Source organism: Lingula anatina, chromosome 3 (genome assembly GCF_051362555.1).
Source record: "Lingula anatina isolate TDL-2025a chromosome 3, LinAna3.0, whole genome shotgun sequence".
NCBI lineage: Eukaryota > Metazoa > Brachiopoda > Lingulata > Lingulida > Lingulidae > Lingula > Lingula anatina.
Window position 1 is genome coordinate 29,712,501 of NC_141769.1, and position 27,064 is coordinate 29,739,564.

Here is a 27,064-nt window from a genome sequence, read left to right on the forward strand (position 1 = left end):
AAAATCTCAATATATTGTCTTTGTGAATGTGTGGTTTTATTATATATAGTGGCATGTGGTAAGAACCTTATAATGTGATATTACCTGATGATTAGATATTTAAAACAGTATTATACAATGACATGTATAAGTGAACTTTTAATGATGTGTTACATACTGCAATCTAGATATGAGCAGCTTCTACAAAACAACTAAAAGCTCTTAAAAAAAGAAAGTCCAGTTTTCAAACCGAATGTGTTGAAATTGGTAGAGTAATACACCACACCTTAAAATTGATATTCTGTGAATGACTTCCATATTGTTTCCAACTTGAATATATATCATTTTAAATGATTACCTCCCCGAGAAATAAAAATGATATGTTGCAGATTCTTTGGTATTATTATGTATACAGGTACATATTGTATGTTTATTTCCTAATCAAGAAAAATACATCTGTCATAGAGAATAAGTAACAAGATATTTCTGTTTCCCCTCTTTTGTCCATGATCACTTATTCCATCAAGATGGTTGTAACACCCGAAGTTCATTTGCTATACATAGTCTTCTCAACTTATTTGCTGGTTTTGAAGAACCTGTTTGCCCACCTGAAAAATATAAAGAAAGAGACATTGAACAAATTTTGTATGGAGAAAATTAGGACTGAAGTTCAATGCACGTGTCGTGATCCCAACAATATTGAGATATATTATTGAAATGCAGAAAAAACAGCATCACAAAGGAGTATTTGTTACTATCCCTCAAGTAGTACATGGGCTGCAGGCAAGATACTAACAATGAAGAATGTTTTGGCAGATGTGCAGCTTGATAAAAAGAATCAAACTCTCTTACAATTCTTGACAGTGCTAAATTGTATGTAAAGCATGTTTTCTTCCTATCCATATATTATGGCTGTGTGGACTGGAGTAGGGTTTTTTTTTTAATTTGTTTGGGATGAAAATAAAGCTGTGCCAAGAAAAGGGATATCAAGGTCCACAGCATGGAGGTTACTATTACAACACAAACCTTGACATTAGACTGTTAGCACTTTGTGAAACAATAAACTTTATGTGTGTCCCTATTTCCTTTATCGTATCATCAGCATTGGTGTTGGATTTTTTCCAGTTGACATTGAAAAAAAATGTTTGAAAAAAGCATGCCTTTTTTGTATTAAGTGGACTTTGCATTCTCAGTCAGTCCATGGTCTATATTTTTGCATTAGGCCACCATATTAAGGAGTATTTTACCTGTCTTCTGGTGCATGACCAGGTGTGAAGCCACTGGAGGAATGTTGTGCTGTCGATCTATCTCTGTTGCAATCAACTTAAGGGGCTTAGATGTCTGATATCCCTACTGATAAAAAATTATCGTTTAGCAGCTTCAGTAGGCATGCCAGACATTTAGCCGCTTAAGCTGAAAGCTATTTAGTGAGAAACCCTCTGAGATGAATAGATATTGTTAGTAGCAATGGGAACCCAGTCTTCCTGTCTTCCAGGCATAGTGACCTATATTGTAGCACAGTTTTAGGCAGACATGATCTCTTCATCTGTATTACAGGCCTGGAAGAACACAGTAAAAATTGCATGTTATAAAAAGTATGCTCTTCTGCATTTTAGAAAAGATTGCATTCACACATGCTATATAGTAGAACAGAGTAAGGCAGGTTTAGCATTTTACATTTTTGAGTACAGTTAGTTGAGGCAAAATGTATAAAAAGTGGAAAGTTGACACAGTATATGGAAGAAAATGATGAGCATGGTTGCTTGATAATAATTAAAACAGAAATCCAGTGACAACAATGTAACAATATGGAAGTACAACAAGATGAATCGATGTTCATTTTTATTTGATATTTGGTCTCTGATGGTACTACATGTAGCATGAAAAACTATGATATGTAAAACTTGACACTCTGCCCTCTAGTTTACTTACTGTTGGACCTTTAGTCTGCCCATTTAACTCTTCAAGAATCTCATGCTTTGCTTGAGAAATCCTGAATTAATAATCAAAGAAATTTTACTCAGAGACACCTGGTCCAATGGTTCATGCTGGTATATAGGACTTTTGAAAAAGCTGAGGATAAAATAATTTTAGTTGGTGAGTATTCTAAATATTAGATTTGTATGCCTATGTATTGATTTGATAAGATATTTTTAATTAGATCAAAGAAAAAGCAAGCTATATTCTAGGCATGAACTTAAGTCTAAAATACAACAAATGCAGAGAGTATTAAGGTTTGTAGAACAGTATGCTAGTAACTGTTGATAATACATGTAACTGCCTTCAAAATATAGGAAATTAACTACTGATAATTAATGTACATGTACCTGCATAGAAGACTCAATGAACAGCTTTACTACTGTTATGCTGTACGTGTCAGACTATGGTCATAACCTGGCATCTCACTCGGTTGGGGCTTGGGCTTTCAAATAAAAATTGTAGGGTTTCCTGGGACTGCAAGCCTTCAATATAAAACCGAATGGCCAACAGGGTACACGTGGTCTGTTCCAACACTTAGAACACTCCCTGGTTTCTGTCCTGTTGAAATCCACATCCACATCCAGCTGACCAGACATCTTGCTGATGTTCTTGTTTTATAAACCTCCATTAAGATGTGTCCAGGAACCTGTAACCACAACTGCAGTATTAATATACAGCATTAGATGTCTTGCTTATATGGCTTATGGCAAAAGGTTAAGTATAGGTCTGTGATAAGATTTAAGAATAATAAAATGATGTAGGAAAGTAAAGATGATATAATTTCTGATAGTTTGCTCTAATAAGATTTATTAATTGGGGTTGCCCCTAGTTCTCATAATTTTACATTTTTTTAAATAACTTTTTACTCAAAGTTACTTCTTTAAAAGTTGTGGTTTTTGCCTATAAAAGATTACATTTTAATCAATCACCTCAAAACTTTCAGAAAATGTATTTTATTGCAAACTTGAATATGCTGAGAAAATAAGAAAATCTAGGCCCTGGGGGGTCTAACCAACAGTGAAATTCAAAGTCTGGTCTTTTGTCCTATTATAAGGTATATATTGTACTGCCTAGTATTGTCAGGGAGGGCGCCTATAAACACAGTGCTAGGAGCTAGAAACACACCTGTGCAGAGCCGGGAACACATACACCTGTTGTCCAATTGCTGTGGTTGAAACTCGGGTTGATGCAAGGTCAGGCAATCTACCTTCGAGATAGGTCCTGGGTTCCTTTAGGGAGAGGCTGAGGATGAAATAGAAATGGTTTAATCAAGGGTTCATGTATAAGTATTGAATTAAGTTTATATGGAGAATCTGTGTTGAAAACAGTGAGCACTGAATGGCAAATCAATATATTCATTGTGGCTGCATTCAGTTCCTTTGAAATATGCAACATTGTGCTGACACAGTTGCAAAGTTAACTACATAAAACATAAATGTTTAAAAAGGTAGCATGATAATTTGGGATAAGTGATTTTATTTTCTAAGCTAATTAGATGAAATCGGATAAAAACCACACAAAAATATCACAGAATTTCAAAATTATTCACTGTCCGTCTTATTATCAACAACCCCTCCCCCTCGCAATTTTAAATTATTAACTGTTCATCTTATTAACAACAACCCCTCCCCATCTAAACCCCCCCCCCCTCCCGCTGTCAGTTAGAGGATAACTCCTCCTGGATGTTTTTGGGCAAGCTACACTAGTTTCTCAAGCTGCACTCTGCAGTGCCGCTTGCTGCATTCAAGCCTTTGACCTAGAACAACCCCTTCTTCCAGGCCACTTCTCTCATTACCAGCCTTACAGAGCCTGAACCCAGCTTACCTTTAGCCTTACCGCAGGGGCACCCCTTTCACACACAAAGCCTGTGCATTTCTTTACAAAGTCCACTGAACTAACATTGGGATTTGAATAAACACTGAGAAATGGGGAGGAGAAGAAGATACAGAACATTGAGCTGTAGAATGAAAGTTTCAGTCGTGCCTTTATGCTCTGGTTGGCTATGGTTGATTAGATATCCTTCATTTCAGCTTGTAACAGGTTGAAACAGTGCATATGTATGTTGATTGCAAGAGCTTAAGATTTAATAAAACTGGTCGTAGAATGTAATATTAAACTGGGCAGAACAATTGGGATAACCGTTAAAGGGACACAGGTATTTTCATTAGGGCCTCGGCTTCTGGATGAGTACCCCTTTTCAATCTGTACAAAGCTGTGTTGATTATTCAAACACATTCTGTGTCAACAGCTTGTCTTACAGTTGGTGAAAGGGGTATTTGACGGTATTTTGCAGGGCATTGAAATTGTTCACAGGTATACCTATTATGTATTCTGATTATTATTTTGTTATTTTTGGTGTCCTGGTTTTGCTGTGCTTGATTTACACATCCAGAGAATAGAAAGCTTGGGGAGAAAGGAAAACAGCTTCCAGTGAGCAGATTATGAAATTTATGTTCAGATATTTCACAATATTCTCTTGGATGTTTTGTTATTCCATACATACTAATACATGTAAATCAAACTGGAAAATGACTTGAAAACATTCATGACATCTTTAAATAACAAAATCCTTATCAGTTTTAAAGGGATATTTGTTCCTAAACTGTATCAAGCAAATTTATGCGAAATCAATGAAAGAAAAAGTTTGATCAACTTTATGATAAAAAAAAAAGATATTAATATTTTTCTGGATGTCAGCAAGTGGCTTGATTTGTGTTACAATATGATTAAGCAATATGTTAATCAGTTTTTGTAACTTAACAGTTGTAGCTTGACCAGAAATTCAACCAGATGGTTAGTTGTACTGGTACATTTTCATTCTACAGTACGCTCTCTGCCTGACAGAGCAAAATGAGAGTGTGCTAATTTCATCACCTTCTTGTGCTTTCTTTTACAAATAAAATGTGATCAAACTTAATTGTTTGTGATATTCCAGTTAAGACTTTTGAAATCAGGGGTTGGTTTTAACATCAATTCATTTTTATGCTATATTACTCTACATTCTTCTCCTGAAAATCTTTTCATAGTTGTAAAAGAGTTTCAACAAGATTATGCCTTCAAAATAAAGGTTTAAGAGATTAGGTATATTTGTATTTTTGTATCTGGGCAGTGTCAACTTACTGAGTGAAGCATTTTTGTACTCCAGTATGCCAATCACTTCGAACATGCTTGCACAAAAGATTAGCTTACCTGATTGCTTTACAAGCTATCTTGGCGTCCTAGGCAACACAAACATTTGCGGGTACCAGGCAAGCTTGAAATCTCTTTTCAAATCTCCTATAAAGAAAAATTTTAATTTGAAAATTTGAGATAATTTCTTTATTCTTTTTGATCTTGCATGAGGAGATCGTACAAGGTTTTACAGGTTTTTAGATTTGTAAGATTCAGAAGTTGAATAGTTTTTAGTTTTTATCTGTTCCATGTATATTGATATATTTACATATAATTCTGTTGTCCCCAAAAAGATTTCAGTCTATGTACACATGTTGTATAGAAAAGGCCATTCTGATTTTTGTTCAGTTTAAGTGAGAGAACTCTAGGCAATAAAAATTTATTGTCTTGAAGTAATAGCTAAGGAACTTAAAATGTGATTTCAGAAAATATCGTACACTTCTTATGAATTTTTTTTGCTATAAATCTGTCTGACATTGAAAAGGACAAATGGATTTTTTTCATAAAGAATAACATAAGGTGTACCATCTTATTTACTCCTCCTTACAGTTCTGTTTAATTTAAATTTTGTGGTCTATGATTCCTTTCACAGAAATTTTTCAAAAAGATTTGATCTTCAGCATGATTATAACTTTAAACGTTAAAAGCATATAACTTGCTGATTTTAAAAAATATTTTGCTGCTGGTTTCTTATATCATTACACTGTTTAACAGTGCTAAATGTACTACAGTTGTAGCCGTATCACACAGAAATTCTTAAAATATTCCTCAGATAAAGTGTTGACAGCCGGATTTATGGCCATCCATGTTTTGCCTTGTGTTTTATGTGCAAGGGTGCTTTTGCTGATCAATATCTGTCCTCACTCTCCTATAACCTACATATTAATATCTACAGTTGGAATGAAATACACCCACTCTTGGCTCAATAAGTGGAGTTATTTCTGTGTCATGTTTGCTAAAAGGATATGAATATAGTCAGACCTGTATCGGTCTGTTCAATATCTGTAACCTATATTTCTTGAAGTACCACAGTTGTTAACACGTGCAAGTATTAAAGAAAATTGTACTGATTCACAGCAGAGATTGAGAGCTTTGCATTGAACTTACCTGTGTAATAAAGGTACTGTAGTAGCCCATATATATCTTCTTGGTATGATATTCCCTCTGGCAACTGTTATTAAAGGGAAAAAAATCACAATGTGGTATCTATGCACTGGTATGTGGGATATATCAGTAATTATCATAATCCTAAGCCTTATTTGGATAGATCAGCAAATTAGATAACGTCCATGTGTGAGTGAGGGGTTAAAGTGGGGGTGGACGGATGGGACATGACTACCTTTCTCATTTATTTCCAGGTGATCATTATTGAGCCATTCTTTGACTGTTATGAGCCTATGGTAAGGCTTGCAGAGGGGGTACCAGTGTTTATACCACTTAGAGCAGAGGTAAGAATGGCTGCATGGTGATTATTTCCACAGCAAACACAACCAGGGCACTATTTATGGTGGTGCTTGGTTTGCTGATTGTGTTTCGTCTCACCTGTCACAATTCCAGCAAAATGATTCCATATTAGAAAAAGAATATAATTAAGAATTAAATCTGCCTGTCATCATGATACTTACTGAAACATATTTACAAAGAAAGTTTAAGTAATTTACAGTGTTTGCCAAGAATTGGACTTCATTTCATCAATATGCATGTGTAGAAAACAAACTTAAAGCTTTATTCCTTGTGATTCATAGATCATTTCTTAAAAAACATTGTAACTTCCAAGTGAACATGATGACTTTTAACTCCTTCTTCAAACTTTTTATGTAATTTTTTTTAATTAATAAGTAGCTGATAAATTAAAATTTTACGAATTTTCCAGAAAGCAAAGTCAGTGTCATCCAGTGCAGATTGGAAACTAGACCCAGAAGAACTAGCCAGCAAGTTTAACACTAAAACTAAAGCAATAATTATCAATACTCCACATAACCCAACTGGCAAAGTAAGTTGAAAGCTTGTTCCTGTACATTTAATTTAGTTTGTGTGTTTCTGAAGCTGGGGGTTCATTAAGTTAAAATTGAAAAATAAGACAGTTGAAAAGACTGCAGTGCATTAGGACAGTAAGTGTAAGATTTTTTTATAATAGGCTACATCTGTTTCTTTTTAGTTGAAATGCTGTATGTCTTGTATAATGTAAAAGTAGCAGTCAAGACATTATAGATTATTACTCTTACAAAGATGTTTACTCTAACCATGATTTTCAGGGGGGGGATTTAGGCCGTCTTCAGGGTCTTCCAGAAGACGGTCAGATTTTCAAGTTTACATTGACAGCTTATTTTTTCTGTTGGAAAACGGTCAAAATGAGAGGATGGATCAACAAAGATAATTTGGAAGACTGTCAGAAAATAGCTCTGGATCCGCCCCTGACTTTGTCTCAGTTATAATTATAATGACATCAGTAAGTAAACCTCTGCATGCCATACTGCACTGCAGTGTTATTATCACAGCCCTGGTCTATCCTTGGTTTAGGTTTTTTCCAGGGCAGAGTTGGAGGTGATAGCAGACCTGTGTAAACAGCATGATGTGATGGTGATATCGGATGAAGTGTACGAGTGGATTACTTTCCAAGGGGAGGAACATGTTAGAATAGGTAGGAACCAGCATGTGATCTCTCTCTCTCTCTCTCTCTCTCTCTCTCTCTCTCTCTCTCTCTATATATATATATATATAGTTTGTTTGTTTGATTGAGTCCTGATAGTTAGCAGAAGAAATTAAGAAATTTTTTTTAGATTTTTTGACAATATCAGTCAAGTCAAGCAGTCAAACTAGATAATACTTCCTCCTAAAAGAGTTCAATCAATGACCTTATGGAGTAACTAATTTTTTAAAGAAATTGTAAAAAATGTCCAAGAAGAGAAGCATGTGAGTTATTTCAATTTGTAAATAAAGTATCCCCTCTTTTCTAGCCACCCTACCAGACATGTGGGAGCGTACCATCAGTATCAGCAGTGCTGGGAAGACATTCAGTGTGACTGGCTGGAAGCTGGGCTGGTGTATAGGACCTTCACACCTGATAGAGGGCGCTCAGAGGATTCACCAGAACTGTAACTACACCTGCCCTACTCCACTACAGGTATGTGGGACATCAGTTATATGGAAATAAAATCTTTATCACTGCATTTATATTTTCCTATAACAAGTGAGAATGCTGAAAAACAGCATCAATAATAATAAAAGCTATTAGAACTAATAATACCTCTTGAACCAAAGTCTTGGACCAAAATGACCATCTATCTATCTAGAGACATATCTGTGAATATCTGTAAAAAATCTATCAGTCGCCCTGGTAGAGGGTAAATATCTCCCATGGTATGACGTTGTCTGAGTTTATACACTTTATCATCACTGTATTTAGGAAGCAGTGGCTGTTGGCATGGAAACAGAAGTTCACAGACTCGGTCAGACAGACAGCTACTTCAGACAACTTAGTGATGACTTGGAAAGAAAGCGCGACATTCTTGCCAAGGATCTTCAGGAGGTCGGGTTCGTTCCTGTCATTCCCCAAGGAGGGTACTTCATGATGGCCGACTTTTCGCATTTAAGTCAGTATTTTAGTAGCATTTTAGATGGATACTTATACTTTTAAATTGTTAATGGCAGAGGCAAAGATATAGATGTAGTGATGTAGTCACTTAATTAGGAAAAAAACATTATGAAACAGCTACGCATTGCTCTTAACAAGCCAGATGATGCTCTTGAAATAAGAGCAAAACATTGCATTGTTGTAACAGTTTCTTAAAAGGTTTGTTCCAAAGTAAGCGATTATCATCACTAAAGCTTTACTAAATGATCTTTGAACCATGAACAATCTAATAGAAAGTGCATTCCATTGTTTTACAATACATTTCTTATCTTTCAATCATATTTTTATGAAATGCAATATAAATATAATCAAGAGATTTTTTAAAAAAAATTCTAGATGTCAGTTTTGATGACAGTGACAGCTCTGACACTACAGAGGATGTCAAGTTCTGTAAATGGATGACTGTCAATAAGGTGAATTATAAACAAACTGCATGTGTGGATATATGCGTACACAAACACGTACACTGACTTTTATACTTGTAAATATGTACTTATTTCTACAAAAATAATATAAAATGACTTTATGATATAAGTTTAGTGTGACCACTAGCTGCAAAAAAAAAAAAAAAAAAAGAAAAACGATAATAATCTGACTTAATTTCATTCTGAAAATAAGAGAATTTTGTAATCACAAAGGTGAAGTTATCACAACTAAAAATTATTAAATTTATAATAAACATCAAACATCAAAAATTAAAAATCATTACTTAAACTTTTTAGAAGCTGTCTGCTATCCCACCAAGTGTTTTCTACCACAAAGGTCACAAACATTTAGGAGCCAAATACCTACGCTTCTGTTTTATCAAAGTAAGTAAAGATTGAGAAATATCAATTTTTAATAAAAAGCCCTGTGGTCATTAAGTCCATTTTTAGGTCAACTGATTGTTCCTGTGTATCAAGTGTGTAATATTACCCAAGTTGCCATTTTTGCATGTGGATAAAGCTTTACCCTATGTATGTTTAAACCAGCCATATTCCACTGGGTTTTCAATAATAGCAGTGTAGACTGAAGTTATTTACAACAGTACTTTGAATTCTCTCAGTAGAAAAGTGTGCTTCAGATTACTAAAATATTTATTTGGCCAACTTTTGTTGGATTTATACTAAGAATTTTGATAATGATTTGACTTTTTTTCTATTTGAAGGAGGACAGCACACTGGAAAAAGCAGCAGGCATATTGAAAGAATGGAAGAAATCCTTATAAGGAGAAGATTAAGGAGGACAAATAAAACAGATTTATATAACATTAAAATATACGGATACAAAAACTGTTTAATTGAAAAGAGTATGAAATTTAGGGCATACAGTGTAATATATAATAAACTATTTTATATCAGATCAGTACATTGTACATAATTTAAAAGAAGAGTTTATTACAAATGAAGTGTTAATGAGAGCAATAAATAGCTTTCTACAAATATTAATGTATAAAATACAATGAATAGTATTCTACAAAGATGAATATACAAAATGCACTTACAGTAAATGCGCCAAAGAGTTGTGGCATGAGGGCCTAATGTTTCTCTTCTTCCTATTTTTTTAAGATGCCTTAAAATTGTTTTCTGTGTATCTGGATGAACATTTCAGTGTCATGTAGCCCCCCCCCCCTTCCACATATTCACCCTTATTCAGTGAAACCTGCAGTACTAGTTTTATGCAAGAACATTAAAACCTATTTTCTGTTTAAGCAGTTCAATATCTTTAAAACCGGTGCAAAATGACAGTCGTGCCATTTTTCTGCTGATATCTCCTTTGATGAGAGATTGACGTGAGAGACCTTTATTAATGTAAATCATTGTTTTGTGATTGTAATAACTGTGATTGGAAAAAAAATCCGTCATGTGAATCGTATCAACTGATGCAAAATAAAAAAAAAATTACAATTCCACACAAAAAATATGGAATTTTGTCTGTTCTTATTTCTGCTTTGACAGTTTACGTATACAAGACGAAGATTACAAGTAAAAAATTACTATATAATTTTATTGATTATTTTAAATTTTGCTGCGCACGTGGGACCTTTCTAGTTTCTTCTCTCTATATCCAAAGTTTTGTGTAAATTATTTCCTTGGCATCAGTTCTTCCTTGTAAAAGTTGTATGGGCAGGCAGTCACGCAGTAAAAAAAAGAAAGGCGAGGCTTGATTTGAATAAAATCAGATCCGCCTCAGTTGTGTGATTACCCACCCAAATTATCTCTTCTGCTGCTATGCCTGTTTGTTTTGGGGCGGGTAGTTACATAAAGGTAGACAGCTTTATCTATCCAATACCACAGAAAATTATCAGAAAATTCACTAGTTGCCGACCCCTTTAACTCTGCTCTAAGATATCCCCACGATTATAAGCGATCAGGCACCGTAATGGCTAGGTTATCTGGCCGAACGCCCCATTTTCCCTTACAACATGGCTTCAGCAACAGGTAATAACTGAGCGTCGCTGATCTGACAGGGTCATCATTTTATTACTGACATTGCTCCTCCCCCACATCGTTAAGATAAGTAAGACATGAACAAAAACAATGCTTAGATACATGCTTTCATGTTAATTTTCATACGCTGGAAAATGGTGATTTAATTTATGCAGGTCTATAACCGATTTCAAGTACGACACTCTTGAGCTCCTTATTACGCTAGGTGTAACAGAGCCTGTACATACCCGCATCGGAGCAATATTATATATGACATGAGTTCCCCGCATTGATACACTCCCGAATCGGTACCCCCCCCCCCCCCCTCAATGGTTTAAAAGGGAATATTTTTACAAACTTACTTTCGGGTCGGGTTTTTAGAAATCTTAGGGCCAGGTTTCAAAGCTGAGAAAAATGTTTTCGTCTTTTTACCTGTGGGCGTCCCGATACGGAGTAGTAGCGGCGAGGGGACGTTAAGTGATCCGTTCAGGGCAATATACGGATATTAAGTCCGATATGTGTGAGGGGCCTTCTTAAAAATCTTCATGCTCTCATCAAGCATATACTTCTATAGTTAAACAGGATAATATATTTATAAATCTTTTTACTTTTGTGACTCGTTAAAGAACTGTTCAGTAATTAACGAAAATGTAGTAGTATTTGCCTTTAAATAAATTCTGTGAAACTGCTCGTGAAAAAAAAGAAGTCGCTAAAGATTGAACATTAAAAACCAAGTTATATGGTATGTATAAGTCAAATTCTTACTACAAGTAAGTGAGAGATATTTATTTTTTACATAACGCGTGCACTTAGTGTAGTATGTACTAAAGTAAATGTATCTGTTTGTCAGATATATTTATATAATAATGAGAAATCTCTCTATGTACATGTAATATTGACAGTCTGTCTGTCCATATACCTATCGACTTATCTATTTATCCATTAATCCTTTTATTCATATGTATTCACAGGGCACGTTGACTACTCTGAGACCCATTGTTGAAAGGAAGAGTTCGGTCGTTAGAAGTTTCTGTTCTCAGAATAAACACCCCGTCACCACTCGGTAAGAAAGCAGTAGTAAGTTAATGGTAATGTTAACAACTATGGTAATGTAACCCATTATGCACAATAGCAATAATAATAGTCTTTTGCCATGTTGTCTTTTATAACTTAAGCAAAATATAACAGATTGATTGGCTATTTTTTTCTATTTTTTTCTGGCAAAGTACCGGTAAATTGTTTGTGAAATGTTTACAATTGGTTCATATTGACATCTTAGTATTTATTCCGTCTCATGTCAAAAGGTCACGTCCATCTCGTGACAGTTTATACTAGTAGGTAGCATGGTTCTTAGATAATTCTTTTTCCAGATCACATTTTCAAGATATATTACACATTCTAGCCACTCACTTGTTGCATGTAACATTGTGGACTTTTCTGTTAAGTTTGTGTTTTATTATTTGTTCTTCTCTTTGCAGTCTAGGATGTCCAGTAAATTGGTCAGCGCACACAGGACAGAATTACATTCAGCGAACAATGTTTGGTAAGACCACATCATCGGGGAAATACATACAGTATTAAAAGCTGTTCTCAGGCATACGATACAAAGCCACTTTTCTCACCTGCACCATCAGAAAGAGCTTGAAGAGATTTCTGTTATCTTGTCATTAAGCAACGAGAACTGAATTGGTTGTCGGTCCAAAATAGTCCTGTCTGAATACACCTTAGCGAATAACGTCATATGAGTTTTTACAGTGAAACTGTTTTCCATCTTTACAGGGGATAAATTTCATCCCATTTTCCAATGAATTTACTTTCGGATTTACGGAATTTTTATATTGTGATAATTTTCAGGGCTGAATTTGGCAAGCTAGCAGCCGAGCACGAGGCTATCAACCTTGGTCTGGTAACTATGTCTTATAAAAAAATCAGTCTTATACTTCGCTGAGATAATAGATGTCCTGAAATCTTTAGTTACGGTACTAATAAATGCACTCTGTAACATTTGTAACATCGACATAAATTTAAGCAGAAGCGTTGACGGGATCGTACAGCGTGTACATGTACATGATGTAAATTACAGTATTACATGTATATCCACCACCGGATGCGAGATGAGTGATGCGGCTGATGATGATTATGAAGATGATTACTATTTCAATATATCCAGGCATACATGATTACTGTCCGCTGAACATAAACTTGTCCTTTCTCCCAGGGATTTCCAGACTTCTCCCCTCCAGAATATGTGAAACAAGCCCTCTGTGATGCCACCATGAGCAGCAATGTTCTGCTGAACCAGTACACCAGGAGCTTTGTAAGTCTTATTGCATTTTACTTACAGTGTTACATTGGAAGGAATTATATACCAATAAACATGTATATCTGGTATGTTGTGTTATGTTATAGTAGGGTAGCTATATGCCTTAATAAAAGAAAGGAAAACCCCTTAATTTCTTATAACCACGCAAAGAATCCTTTAGGAGATTTTTGCACCATGCTTAATTTCCTTGAGAAACACCTGCAGTATTTCTGGCATTTCATGTAATTCAATTATTTTACACTGTTTATCTGTATATTTCTCTATGCATGGCCATGGATCTATGCACAGCACTACGGACGTTAGTGCGCAATTTTAAAAGAAAAAGCACACTTTCTACAACCCCACAAACCTTTCCACCTGCGGTATTTAGGTTTAGAAGTTATAGATCGGCTCACTTGTCTTTTTAAAAGTTAACATGATTTTGTTTATCTGTTGCTTCTGGATTAGGTCTGTACATATCAGAAATACCATAATACACATGTACAGTATTCTGGGGTCAATCCAGGTTTCCTGGAACTTTCAAATAGCTTAAAATATTTTGAATAGGATATTCTTTTAAATCAGGGTCATCAGGTGACGTCATGTTTCAGAGTTTTGCAAGACTGGTTCAGGCAATCTTTAAGATGTCCTCTTCTTCCAGGGTCACCCTAGACTTGTTCAGGCAATCTCCAAGATGTTCTCCCCACTCCATGGTCGGACCATTGACCCAATGAATGAGATAATCGTCACAGTTGGTGCCTATGGGGCTCTGTACTGTACCATCATGGGGTTGATCAACCCTGGGGATGAGGTAGGTCCTACTTCCAGGTGGGTTCACTTGCAATGAAAAAAGAACAGGTTCTCTGGTCGTTCTGTTTGTTTACAGGATCCTTTTTTAAAACCAAGATCTGAAGTGTCTAACATGCTTGATTTGGCTCCATAAAATGACAAGATAGGTTGGTTATGCGGTGTTAAGAGATTTGAGCTGTGATTGGTTCCCAGTGAAACATTGACGTCTGGTCATGTCAAATGATGCAGTCAATTGTATCAAAAGAGATTTACAGCCTTAGCTCTGGCAACAGTTAAAAGGGAAAACAATACAGCATGATCAGTGTGCACAAGTATGGGTTAAAATAGTGATTATTATAATCCTATATAATTATTTGGAAAGGTCAGCAAATATTAGATAACGTATTTAGATAAGTGTAAGTGAATTAAGGGTCCGAGGGTTAAAGGTGAGACGTTACATTTCTCATTTATTTCCAGGTGGTCATTATTGAGCCGTTTTTTGGATGTTATGAGCCTATGGTAAGGCTTGCAGAGGGGGTACCAGTGTTTATACCACTTAGAGCAGAGGTAAGAATGGCTGCATGGTGATTATTTCCACAGCAAACACAACCAGGGCACTATTTATGGTGGTGCTTGGATTGCTGATTGTGTTTTGTTGCACCTGTCACATTTAGAGCGAAATGCTCCCAGATCAAGAAAAGTATACAGCTTGCAAAAATAAAAGCTTTATTCAGCGCAATTCATAGATTAATTTTTTTTTAAAACCTTGTAACATTATAATGTGAATGATGGCATTTAACACCCCCTTCAAATATTTTGCCAGTTTACAGCAATTACTTAATTTAAAAATGTTATATTATTAACTGTGATTTAAGTGTTTGTGGATTTTCCAGAAAGCAACATTGGTGTCATCCAGTGCAGATTGGAAACTAGACCCAGAAGAACTGGCCAGCAAGTTTAATATTAAAACTAAAGCAATCATTATCAATACTCCACATAACCCAACTGGCAAAGTAGGTTGAAAGGTTTTAATAGTTCATTTAATGTAGGGCATATGTATTTTTTATTAGTTTCAATGGACCATTTAAACCCGGTCATTTCTCTTGTATTTTTCTGTCTCTGCTGGAACTGGAAATGACAGGTGTTTTCCAATGTCCTCTGAAATTCAGGGTTTGTTTAATTGTTGAAACAAAAAAAGGGCGATTGAAGTGCTACATATCATCCACGGCTCTGATCTATCCTTGGTGTAGGTTTTTTCCAGGGCAGAGTTGGAGGTGATAGCAGACCTGTGTAAACAGCATGATGTGATGGTGATATCAGATGAAGTGTATGAGTGGATTACTTTCCAAGGGGAGGAACATGTGAGAATAGGTAGGAAAACTCCAGCATGTGCTCTACTTCCTCCTACGACTGATTAATCACTGCCTATATTTAGTCACTTTTTTTTTCAGAAAAAGTATTTTGAAAAGGATCTGAATATTTACAAATATGTAGGATGATTTTCGCACATTCTATATTGATATTTTTATACAAACGCTGCCTGTACATTTAACTATCCCCTGCGTATACTGTCGCCCGACATCTTTATCACTGTTCACTTTTCATTGTAAACACAATAAATGGATAACCATGTGGCTTTATTCCTAAAACTCAATTTTTAGGACTGAGATACATATACAGGTACACCTTGTTCAAGCCTGCTTAGCATTTTCGTTTTGAAGTTTTTTATTTATTTATTCAATTACGACTTTTTAAATTTTTTTCAACACTGGCGTTTTCGGTGGGTGACTTTTAACTTCTATGGGTCTGAAGCCTACTGCTTCATGTAGATACATTTTGTAAATATACATAAAATTGGTGGTGATAATGATGTAAAGCATTATGTTATATTGGATCAAAATGAATAAAAACCCTATTTAGTCCACTGACATTTTAGTTTATGATTTATGTCTGTACATTTGATAGCTTTTCTGCCTCGTTTAGTTTGCTGTTATAAAAATGATTTAAATCTCTCAGATGCCATGTCATTTAAAAAAGAATTAAGTTCTTGCCACTCCTCCAAACCACTTTGTGGAATTGCATGTAGTGACTTTATAATTTTAACATCCAACCGGTAATTAAAATAAGAACTTAAATGTTTAAGTACTAGTTATTAATATTATTATTGAATTATTTCAACTTGTAAAAAAATATCCCCTCTTTTCTAGCCACCCTACCAGACATGTGGGAGCGTACCATCAGTATCAGCAGTGCTGGGAAGACATTCAGTGTGACAGGCTGGAAGCTGGGCTGGTGTATAGGACCTCCACACCTGATAGAGGGCGCTCAGAGGATTCACCAGAACTGTAACTACACCTGCCCTACTCCACTACAGGTATGTGGGACATCAGATATATAGGTGTATGTTTTAAATTAAAGGTGTATTGCTTCATGAGTATATATTGTAAAGTTACCTGCCAACAAAGGCATGGAAAAACAGTTAGTCTGACTGTTGCTATTTAAATGCAGGTACCCAGTAACTGCATTTTTATCATAATTAGGAAGCAGTGGCTGTTGGCATGGAAACAGAAGTAAACAGACTTGGTCAGGCAGACAGCTACTTCAAACAACTTAGTGATGACTTGGAAAGAAAGCGTGACATTCTTGCCAAGGATCTTCAGGAGGTCGGGTTCGTTCCTGTCATTCCCCAAGGAGCGTACTTCATGATGGCCGACTTTTCGCATTTAAGTTGGTATTTTTTAGAAACACGAATTTAAATTAATTTAATTTTGAATAATAAAAGGCAAATATATCTATTAGGAAAACAAGGAATAGCATATATTCCATATCATAAGGGACTGTAACATTTCAGAGATGAAAATCACTTACTTTGGAACGAAAGATTTAAGATACTACTATATTTTGCTTTTATCTAAAGAGGTCATTGTGAAGTATATAGCAGGCAAAGTTTCTTGAAAGTTGTTCCAGAGTATATGATAAGCATCTCAAAAGCTTTACGAAAAGATCTTGAAGCCAAGAACAATCCAACAGAAAATGTTGTCTTTGTTTTACAATAAATCTTTATTTTCTGATCACTTTACTTATGTAATACAACATAAACATACAGTATTATATTCAGTTTGTATAATTACAAATTCATAAAATAACAGCTTATTCAGAATAAATTAAAATGTTTTGTTGCATGGTAAAATTTTCAATTGGCCAAAGCAGAAAGTTTGTTTACTCCCACGTAGAAAGGTGCCTCTATCTTTTAATTACAAGAACCTAGACAAATAATCTAAAATATGTTAATATAAAAAGTCTGGATTATACATTTTTTACATATATTATAGATGTCAGTTTTGATGACAGTAACAGTCCTGACACTACAGAGGATGTCAAGTTCTGCAAATGGATGACTGTCAATAAGGTGAATTATAAACAAACTGCATGTGTGGATATACATGTATGCATACATAAACGAATACACTGACTTGTGTGCTTCTCACCTATGTGCATGAAAATAAGATAATATAATGATATAAGTGTGATCACAATCTGTAAAAATATTTGATCAATTTAATATTCTTACTATCATATTCCTATGTAAATAAGATACTTATTTACCATATGTAAATAAGATAATGTTTTGTCACAGTTATGAAAGTGAAGATCACCCTCGATATAATGACAATGCATTTAATACCAGGAAGAAATTATAACGTTTATTGTGAATCTAAATTAAATACCTGTCATTCGAACATTTCAGAAGCTGTCTGCTATCCCACCAAGTGTTTTCTACCACAAAGGTAACAAACATTTAGGAGCCAAATATCTACGCTTCTGCTTAATCAAGGTAAGTAAAGATTGAGAAATATAAGGGCGATACATCCTTTTTTTCATTGACCTGTGGTTATTTTTCCATATAACAGTCTTAGCAGTCAATCCATTGGTCTTCTGTATCAATGGAATATTACCGCAGTTGTCCTTGTTACATGTGAATAAACAATTGTTACTCAATATATACGCTTTTGAAAAGAGTTTGACATCTGCTTTTAGCTAATATTCTCTTTTGGGCCTTCAATACTTACATTATTCTGAGGTATAACATCAGATGACAATAAAATATTATATTGACAATGTTTATATACATATAGATATGGGTAAGGCTTAACAGATATGGGATCGGCCTTCCAAGTAATCATATTTGATTGTTAATTGTAAAATTATCATACAATGAACGTCTAACCATTTTCCACACAACTAAAATTATGCCTAAAGCTGAATAATCTTATAGCAGTGTGGGAATTCTTCAAAAAGTACTTTGAATTCTCTAAGTAGAAACACAGCTTCAAACGAATCATTAATTGATTAAAATGGATTAATTTGCTTAAATGGTATTGAACTGATAACAAGAATTTCAACTATGACTAAACTTCATTTCTGTTTGAAGGAGGACGGCACCCTAAAAAGAGCAGCAGACATATTGAAAGAATGGAAGAAATCCTTATAACGGGAAGAAATGGGTGACAGATAAAAATAGATATAATATCTTAACGAATACAAATATTTAATTCAAATATCAGTGCTAATCATTAGGCATGCAGTGTTAGATATATTTCATATCAGGTTAGTATATTGAACGCAACTGGTTTTTGGAACGAGTCTTTGAATGGGAATACGAACTAGCTAATAAAAATTTAATTCTGCAGAATGTCGTTTATGTTACAATAAGGGAATGAAAGTGAAAGTTACGTACGCAAAATCCCAGGTACGTCACACTTCCTGATTGCCATTGGGTTGAGTTATGCTGCCATAAGAGACGTGGCTGCGCACGTGGGACCTTCTACCTCCCTTTATCTTTATCCAAATTTTTGTGTAAATTAATTCCTTGGTTTCAATCCACATTGCTTTTAATTCTTCCCTGTATGGGCGGGCAATCAAGCAGTAAAGAAAGAAATTCGAGGCATGATTCATGTAAAATAATAGTATGAAAACTGAGTAAATCATAGAAAACTTTGCTCTCTCGTAATCGGTAGTAGTTCCATATATTTTGATAATATCAGCTTGGATCATGTTGAATCCCGTTGTCATGATCCAATACGCCACCGTGACGGAGATGAGCATTCTGGTAACACTCCTCTGTTCTTCGACCTGTCCCTCTCTATGTAACCTGCAGCCTGGGATTGGTATTGTGGTCTTCGGTACTTGCGATCCGTTCCTCTCATTATCTTTCCAGACGGCACAAACTAGCCAGATGTTAATGATTGGCAAGCCGACAAAAGGGATGATCCAATATATCACTAGAGCCACCCATTTGTATGTGGAATAGTAATTCCCTACGTCGCCTGAAAAGCAAATTACACTGTACACATTTTGTTTAGCCTATCATTATAACCTAAAAAAAAAGAAGTCCTCTAAATAATAGTGCATCAATTTAAGTGCAACAACGAATCTTAATGATATACTGGCTAATGTTGTACGCTTGATTAATATTTCACTGTAGCAAGCTTACCTGCATCCTTACTGTGTATTGTCAGGAGTTCTGGGGAATCGTGGTAGATATTCCAGCATATCTGCCGCCCACACTCGTAGAAATAAATATCAAATAAAGGGATAGGGATGTTCAAAATGAGGAGGAAAACCACGATCGCAACGATGTAAATCCGAGTCTTCTTAATTGAAAAAATCACCTCGTGTTTTGGCGTGTTAATATGTCTCAGGAGTCTCTCCCCACTCATCAACATTATCATACACGCACTCATTTCAGGCGCGAAATACACCGTGAATACAGTCAGCCCACAGAGCCCTTTACTGGCTGTCATCGCTGGATAAAGGAGCTCGTACTCGACCCAGTAGGAGAAGCCGTCGATTAAGGTACAGCAGTCAGCTACAGCCAAAGCTATCATGATGTTACAGGTGGTCACTCTACGTAATTCCCGCCTCAGCAAGACACAAACACAAAGCACATTGAAGAACAAACCCACGAAGTAGATTATCGGCCGCCCTATAAGACGCATATAGTCTGCAGCCGCGACCAAGGTGTTGTTGGGGAGATAGTCGATGCGGAGCCTGGCGGTCGTGACGGCCTGGTTGAACAGAATTTCTTCGCACTTGTTGGCGTGAGAGCCGTTTCCTGTGGGATACCACCAAGAATAACCCATTGCGTACTCTGAGTCACCGACGTCCTCCATATAAATGGACATTTCTCCTTCTGAGTCCTGGAAAGCATTGGCGGCGAGCGCCCAAGACAGCATCTGTTTAATTATAATTGTCACAAGCACTCTATCCATTGTTGATGAATCATTGATTTCACAGCTGGAAACAATGGCTCGGGTTTAAAAATAAATATAATAAAAGTATATTGATAGTAATGCTCGTGACAAAAATGATAAATACAACAGCACTGATAAGAATATAACATATATTGATAATGTGATAAAAATAATAATATGTAGAGCCGGCGCAGTGACTCATGTTCTTTTAATGATCACTGAATGATTATTAATCATTGATCTGAAATGTAGGCATTACTGATGGAAATCAAGTGTTGAATTTAGAACAACACTAACAGTAACGTGAAATTCCTTATGGCATATTCCATAACTACTCAAGTGACCTTACAAATTGATGAAATACTTCGAATTTTCAACCCAGGAAGACGTATATATGCACCATAAAATATTAGCCGATAGAGAGTCCATCATAAATGATATGTATTGTTTTAACACTGATATACCCGACCAATCATTTAATCTTTTTTTCAGTCGGTGCTTGCTTCATATTTATCAGACATTGGTATTTATGAGGGTGCAATGAAAATGTTGTTATTGACGAGGTCAGGCATATATATATATATATATATATATATATATATATATTGATAGCCTGATGCTGTTACTGCGATTGTTGATCAACAACGCATGCCGAGGGGAGTGGGGATTTCTTCGGGGTACCTCTTTAAATGTCAGCCTTTTCCTTTCTTCCTGGCGATCAAAAGTCCTTCTGTCAGCATATTGACGAATACCACATATTTTACAAATTACATGATAACGTGTATTGTGGGTCTTCAGCTATTGCCACCCCTACCACTACCGAAAACAATTCTCAGCCTTTGCGGCACTGACTACGTAGGCGCCGTCTTCACGGATGACTTCAGTGATACGTACTCCGAAGTCAATAATGATGTGAATAAAATAGAACAAGTATGAGTGAAATACAAGAAATACAGAATGCTGCCAAAATAGAAAAGTAGGACAACTTGATTGAACCATTAACTTTGGAGCTTCAACTGGTTAAAAGCAGTTCGTTGTCAAGGAAACATACTGCCTTTCTATCAAGTGTTATTTATGTTATCTCCTTAAAGACCATTAGTGTAAGGAACTTGGTGATTACAACTGTTTCTTGAAAAAGTATTCCAAAGCTTTGCTAAAAGATCTTGGAAACATAAAACAATCAAACAGAAAATGATCTGTTTGTTTTACAGTAAACCTTTATTTTTTATCATATTATTTATGTAATGCAACATAAACATATCAAATTTAGCTGATATAATTACAAATTCATAGAAAGACAGCTTATTCAAAATAAATGAAAATGTTTTGTTGCATGATAACATTTTAAGTGGCCAAAGCAGAAAGTTTGTTTATTCCTACATAGAAAAGTGCCTCCACTTTTTAATTTACAAGAACATGAACACATTATCTAAAAATGTTAATATAAAAAGTCTGGACTATACTTTTTTATATCTATTACAGATGTCCGCTTTGATAAACCTGATATTCCTGACATTACAGAGGATGTCAAGTTAGTTCTGTAAATGGATGACCGTCAAAAAGGTAAATTCTTAACGAAATGCATCTGTGGATATAGAAGTATGCATACACAAACCTATACAGACCTGTGTACTTGTCATCTATGCGTATGGAAATAAGATAATAAAGTGCTATGAGTAACGTGTGACCAATATCTGTACAAATATATAACCAATTTCACATTCTTACTATATTTATAGGATAATATTATGAAAGTGAAGAAATACCTCCATATTATAACAATGCATGTTATACCAGAAAGAAATTATATATATATATATATAGATTGTTCTAACTTCTGTGTAAAGAGTACATAATCGAGGTCCAATTAGAAGTGAAACAATTAAATACTAACTTTGAATAGGAATATGACCTAGCTAATAAAAATTTATTCCGCATAATTTCGTTTTCGTTCAATAAGAGCAAGTGAAAGTTACGAAGGCTTTATACAATGTTTGTCACACTTCCTGATTTCCGACGAGTTGATTTAAGCTGCCATACGATGAGGCGCGGCCGAGCACGTGTGACCTTCTAGCTCCTTCTGTCTCTCTTTTTGTGTAAATGCATTCCTTAATATCAACCCACATTGCTTTTAATTCTTCCCTGTATGGGCGGGCACTCAAGCAGTAAAGAAAGAAATTCGAGGCATGATTCATGTAAAATAGTAGTATGAAAACTGTGTAAATCATAGAAAACTTTGCTCTTTCGTAATCGGTAGTATTTCGATATATATCTATTATATCTGCTTGAATCAAGTTGAACCCCGTTGTCATGATCCAGTATGCCACCGTGACGGAGATGAGCATTCTAGTGACGCTCTTCTGTTCTTCGACTAGCCAGTCTCTATGTAACCCGGAGCCTGGGGTTGGTATGGTGGACTCCAGTACTTGCGACCCCTTCTTCTTATTATCTTTCCAGATGGCATATATAAGCCTGGCGTTAATGACTGGCAAGCCGACTAAAGGGATGATCCAGTATATCACTAGAGCCACCCATCTGTATACCGAGTAGTAATCCCCTTCCTCAGCTGAAAAATTGAACATTTTGTCTATAGCTTATCATTATCCTAGAAAGAAATCAGTAAGTCTCCTTATTTAAATTAAACGCGACCTTGGATCTTATTTATATATACTGGCTGATGCTGTACGCTGGGTTAATGTTTCGCTATAGTTAGCTTACCTGCATTGTGATTGTGTATTTCCAGGAGTTCTGGGGAATCGTGGAAGATATTCCAACATATCTGCCGCCCACACTCATAGAAATATATATCAAATAAAGGGATAGGAATGTTCAAAATGAGGAGGAAGACCACGATCGCAACAATGTAAATCCGAGTTTTCTTAGTTGAAAATATCACCTCGTGTTTTGGCGTGTTTATATGTCTGAGGAGTCTCTCCCCGCTCATCAATATTATCATACACGCACTCATTTCGGGCGCGAAATACACCGTGAATACAGTCAGGCCACAGAGCCCTCTACTGGCTGTCATCCCTGGGTAAAGGAGCTCGTACTCGATCCAGAAGAAGAAGCCGTTGATCAAGATACAGCAGTCAGCGACAGCCAAAGCTGTCATGATATTACAGGTGGCCACTCTGCGTAATTCCCTCCTCAACAGGACACACATACCAAGTACGTTGAAGAACAAGCCCACGAAGTATATTGTCGGTCGCCCTATAACACGCATATAGTCTGCAGCCGCGACCAACGTGTTGTTGGGGAGATAGTCTATGTGAAGACGAGAGTTTGTGACCGCCTGGTTGAATAGGATTTCTCCGCACCTGTTGGCGTGAGAGCCGTTTCCTATAGGATACCACCGAGAATCCCCTATCCTGTACCCTGGGTCACCGACGTCCTCTATATAAACCGACATTTCTCCTTCTGGGTCCGGAAAAGCATTGGCGGCGAGCGACAAAGACAGCATCTTGTTTATTATTATTGTCACTAGCACTCTATCCATTGTTGATGAACCATTGGTTTCACACCTGGCTTCAAACTGAAAATAATAAGATTATTATGATGGTAATGTTCGTAATATATATATATATATATATATATATATATATATATATATATATATATATATATATATATATATATATATATATTTTTTTTTTTTTTTTTTTTTTACCTATTCATTTTTTTTTTTAATTTTTGTGTATTCATTTATTTATAATATAATTATTTTTTTGCAATCGGTGGTTACTTCATATTTATCAAACATGAAGGTGCAATAAAATGCTATTATTGACGAGGTCAGGCGTGTCACCTAATGCTGTCAGTGCGATCAACAACGCACAGCCGGGAGGAGGTAATTTTTTAGGGGGACCTCTCTAAAAGTTCAACCTTTACCTTTCTCCATCAGTCAGCATATTGATCAGTACTAAATATTTTACAAATAATATGCAAACATGCTTATTGTTAGGCCTTCAACTATTGCCCCCAACACACCCCACAACCCCACCACCCAACCACCTCCAAAAAATATTTCTCGCCCAATGCAGCACTGACAACGTTATTTCCAGGTGTCACGTACCTTCACAGATGACTACGGTTATATGTGCCCTGGATACGAATGATGGAACTAAAAATAGAACTATGAGTAATACATCACGTGATATTTTACCTGTTGTAAAGTAAACAAATGAGGAATTTGTGGCGAAAGTGAAAGTACCTATTTCCCGCCTTAATTGCTTAAAGCAATAAATGATGTTCGTAATAGGTTATAACGTTGGTAATGATGGCAAAGGTATACTACATGTGCAATAATATATATATGAAATTGAAACCTATATCAATATCAATTTTACCTTATTTTCATCATCCCAGTTACGCCCGTAAATGTTTTCATATGCGTTTACACACTTGATTTGTTTTTCTTATTCTGGACTTAAAGACTTGGCTGCAGCGCTCCCTTCTGCTGCAATCCTAAATTTCACCGCTAATTGGGCTACACCGTGGGGTTTGCATTCATGCTCGTCTTTACCTCTCTCCCGAATTGACACTGAACTATTTTTATCAAAGCAGTTGTGAACGAGGCCATGGTATAAACTTGGTATTGACCAACAAATGTGCAGACGCGTCTAGCCAATTCAGTGAACTAAATGAGCGATTAAATCTTGTAAATTGTCGGTGCTTGTTACAAAGGAGATTATACGACAATATTATTCCTTACCTGTAATGCATCAATACCACCGCACCGCAAGGGGTACCACAGATTTTACAAATAAAATGCTAACACGCGTATTGTAGGCCTTCAACTGTTATCCTCACCACCACCACCACCACCACCGAGAAAAAATATTAGTGGCCTTTGCAGCACTGCGACGTTATTTCCAGATGACTTCAGTGATACGTGCTCTGAAAGTCCCTGATTAGGCCTAGATGTAAGTAAAAATAGAACAAGTGTGCGTAATACATCACGTGTTGTTTTTACCTGTTGTAAAGTGAACTAACGAGAAATTTGTAGCGAAAGTGAAAGTAACAGTCCCCCCTTAATTGCTTTACGCATTAAGTGCTGTTAGTAATTGGTAATAATGTTGGGTAATGATAGCAAAGGTATACATGTGCAATGATAATATATGAAATTAAAGCCTACTTATATCAATTTTACCTTCAGATAACTTCCATCGTCACAGTTATGACCCGTAAACTGGTTCATATGCGTTCGCACAATTGGCTTCTTTTTCTTATTTCCGGATGTTAAGACTTGGCCGCACCCCCCCCTTCTTCTGCAATCCCTGAATTTCACCGTTAATAGAAGGGTGTACGAGATAACACATGTACATGCTCTTTCTTGCTTTTTTCCTGAATTTGACCCTTAACATTTTTTTTGACACTTAACATTTTTTTATCGAAGCAGTTAATTTGTAAAGGAGGCCATGGTTTAAACTGTCAACTTACTAACCAACAAATATGCAGGTACGGCTATAAAGCCGACTCCGTAAAAAACATGAGCGATTATAGATTGTACATTATCGGTGCTTGTTACAAAGAAGATTATACAACAAGATTCTTCCTTACCTTTAAATTGTGCCAGGCCTACCCAACTACCAGTCTCGGCACCTAAGGATCCTGAATTAACCGGTATATCGGACCACACTACCCGTTTTCAAGGTGTGTGTCAGATCGCATTTACAAGCACATATTCATATTTTTGACCTGTCTCAGACTGCATTTCCCTAAAATCATTTATTGTAGATCTACGGGACCACATGTATGTGCACCACCCTTATTTGTCACTACGCCTAGTGACGATTCTTGACACAAAGAAGCGAAAAAAAAACTGTAAAAATGCTACAATGGTTCTCCAGTTTGTCTCACCTGTCGCATCCTGCTCTGCGACCTCACTGACTAAGGACTGCCTGTGTCATGTTGACAACGTCCTATGAAGACTTATCGTTTCAAAACGCAGTTCCCAAGCACAAAGAGATTTCTGTTAGTGAATCAAGCTGAATATCAAGTTATTCAACGCAGAAGACGGCTTAACAGTGGAAGAAGAGGGCTCCGTATATTCACTGCCAAATATGTTGCTTAGTAGCGGTGCTGAAAGAGGAGACACTTCTAGTCACTTTGATTCCTAAGTCGGAGTTTCAACAGTCGGAGTTTGTGACATTATGATAAAATGATGTACAAATAATTTTGGTTGTCATTTCTGCAGGCATTTTATAATTTGCAGCAAATTATGTTATTATCATTTATCAGATCGAATGTGATCCTCACCAACATTAAGATGATTTTATAAATATTTTTATATGCTGTGATTTTAAGGCCAGGTTTTGTGATCTCTGTCAAGATTTCAGCTAAACATGTGAAATGTTTGTTGTTTATGGAAATTAGGTTTTATTCAACTGAAAAGCTAAGGCCAAATAATTAGTGCCTGAATTTTATACCTTATATGTTGTCAACACAGAGGGTTTCAGTGAATAAGTTCACATGAACTTCATAACTACTGGTTATCACCATGTTCTTTTTTATGTCAGAGACTTCTCTTTAATTTATCCACGGGTAA

At 35.9% G+C, this 27,064-nt stretch overlaps 4 protein-coding genes and 1 long non-coding RNA gene across 13 annotated transcripts in view; 2 read left to right on the forward strand and 3 right to left on the reverse strand.

Annotated features, from left to right (window-relative positions):
• Positions 1 to 6,489, reverse strand: part of LOC106178738 (uncharacterized) — a 6,588-nt gene extending 99 nt beyond the window's left edge. The window contains exons 1-7 of the long non-coding RNA XR_015333452.1: positions 6,238 to 6,489; positions 5,149 to 5,235; positions 3,085 to 3,201; positions 2,307 to 2,605; positions 1,912 to 1,972; positions 1,227 to 1,538; positions 1 to 587 (exon numbers count right to left, since the gene is read on the reverse strand). The exon at positions 1 to 587 is cut by the window's left edge and continues 99 nt beyond it. This is a non-coding gene — a long non-coding RNA (uncharacterized LOC106178738). The remainder of the gene's footprint in view (positions 588 to 1,226; positions 1,539 to 1,911; positions 1,973 to 2,306; positions 2,606 to 3,084; positions 3,202 to 5,148; positions 5,236 to 6,237) is intronic.
• LOC106178736 (kynurenine aminotransferase) overlaps positions 1 to 10,666 on the forward strand; it is a 19,188-nt gene extending 8,522 nt beyond the window's left edge. For 3 of the 4 annotated variants that reach the window (XM_087008616.1, XM_087008618.1, XM_087008617.1), the window contains 7 exons: positions 6,489 to 6,578; positions 7,004 to 7,123; positions 7,651 to 7,771; positions 8,088 to 8,254; positions 8,537 to 8,723; positions 9,487 to 9,573; positions 9,912 to 10,666. In XM_087008616.1, coding sequence (XP_086864742.1) covers positions 6,489 to 6,578; positions 7,004 to 7,123; positions 7,651 to 7,771; positions 8,088 to 8,254; positions 8,537 to 8,723; positions 9,487 to 9,573; positions 9,912 to 10,123 — 984 coding nt within the window. In that variant the 3' untranslated portion in view covers positions 10,124 to 10,666. Of the gene's footprint in view, positions 1 to 6,488; positions 6,579 to 7,003; positions 7,124 to 7,650; positions 7,772 to 8,087; positions 8,255 to 8,536; positions 8,724 to 9,100; positions 9,178 to 9,486; positions 9,574 to 9,911 lie in introns of all 4 variants that reach the window. The other variant, XM_013562040.3, reaches the window with a different exon arrangement.
• A 1,463-nt stretch (positions 10,667 to 12,129) lies between these two features.
• On the forward strand, positions 12,130 to 18,868 carry LOC106178728 (kynurenine aminotransferase-like). Its single transcript, XM_087008620.1, has 13 exons — positions 12,130 to 12,235; positions 12,651 to 12,715; positions 13,027 to 13,078; positions 13,391 to 13,489; positions 14,136 to 14,285; positions 14,741 to 14,830; positions 15,157 to 15,276; positions 15,514 to 15,634; positions 16,471 to 16,637; positions 16,804 to 16,990; positions 17,596 to 17,672; positions 18,012 to 18,098; positions 18,696 to 18,868. The coding sequence occupies exons 2-13, from the start codon at positions 12,657 to 12,659 to the stop codon at positions 18,753 to 18,755; spliced, it is 1,269 nt and encodes a 422-aa protein (XP_086864746.1). The 5' UTR covers positions 12,130 to 12,235; positions 12,651 to 12,656; the 3' UTR covers positions 18,756 to 18,868.
• Positions 18,869 to 18,884: 16 nt separating this feature from the next.
• LOC147763200 (neuromedin U receptor homolog nmur-2-like) lies at positions 18,885 to 21,087 on the reverse strand. The gene is made up of 2 exons (XM_087008619.1): positions 19,758 to 21,087; positions 18,885 to 19,590 (listed from the first exon to the last, which is right to left on the reverse strand). Exons 1-2 carry the CDS (start codon positions 20,533 to 20,535, stop codon positions 19,019 to 19,021), a joined length of 1,350 nt encoding a protein of 449 aa, XP_086864745.1. The 5' UTR covers positions 20,536 to 21,087; the 3' UTR covers positions 18,885 to 19,018.
• A 596-nt stretch (positions 21,088 to 21,683) lies between these two features.
• Positions 21,684 to 26,166, reverse strand: LOC106178726 (neuromedin U receptor homolog nmur-2-like). Of its 6 annotated transcripts, none has more exons than XM_087009779.1 (5): positions 25,667 to 25,795; positions 25,229 to 25,433; positions 24,590 to 24,618; positions 23,236 to 24,049; positions 21,684 to 23,083 (listed from the first exon to the last, which is right to left on the reverse strand). In XM_087009779.1, the coding sequence occupies exons 4-5, from the start codon at positions 24,011 to 24,013 to the stop codon at positions 22,515 to 22,517; spliced, it is 1,347 nt and encodes a 448-aa protein (XP_086865905.1). In that variant the 5' UTR covers positions 24,014 to 24,049; positions 24,590 to 24,618; positions 25,229 to 25,433; positions 25,667 to 25,795; the 3' UTR covers positions 21,684 to 22,514. The 6 variants fall into 6 exon arrangements, with proteins under 6 accessions (XP_086865905.1, XP_086865902.1, XP_086865901.1 ...); XM_087009776.1 differs by having other exon boundaries at positions 24,590 to 24,637; XM_087009775.1 differs by lacking the exons at positions 24,590 to 24,618; positions 25,229 to 25,433 and adding an exon at positions 26,077 to 26,166 and having other exon boundaries at positions 25,667 to 25,793.
• Positions 26,167 to 27,064: the final 898 nt, after the last annotated feature.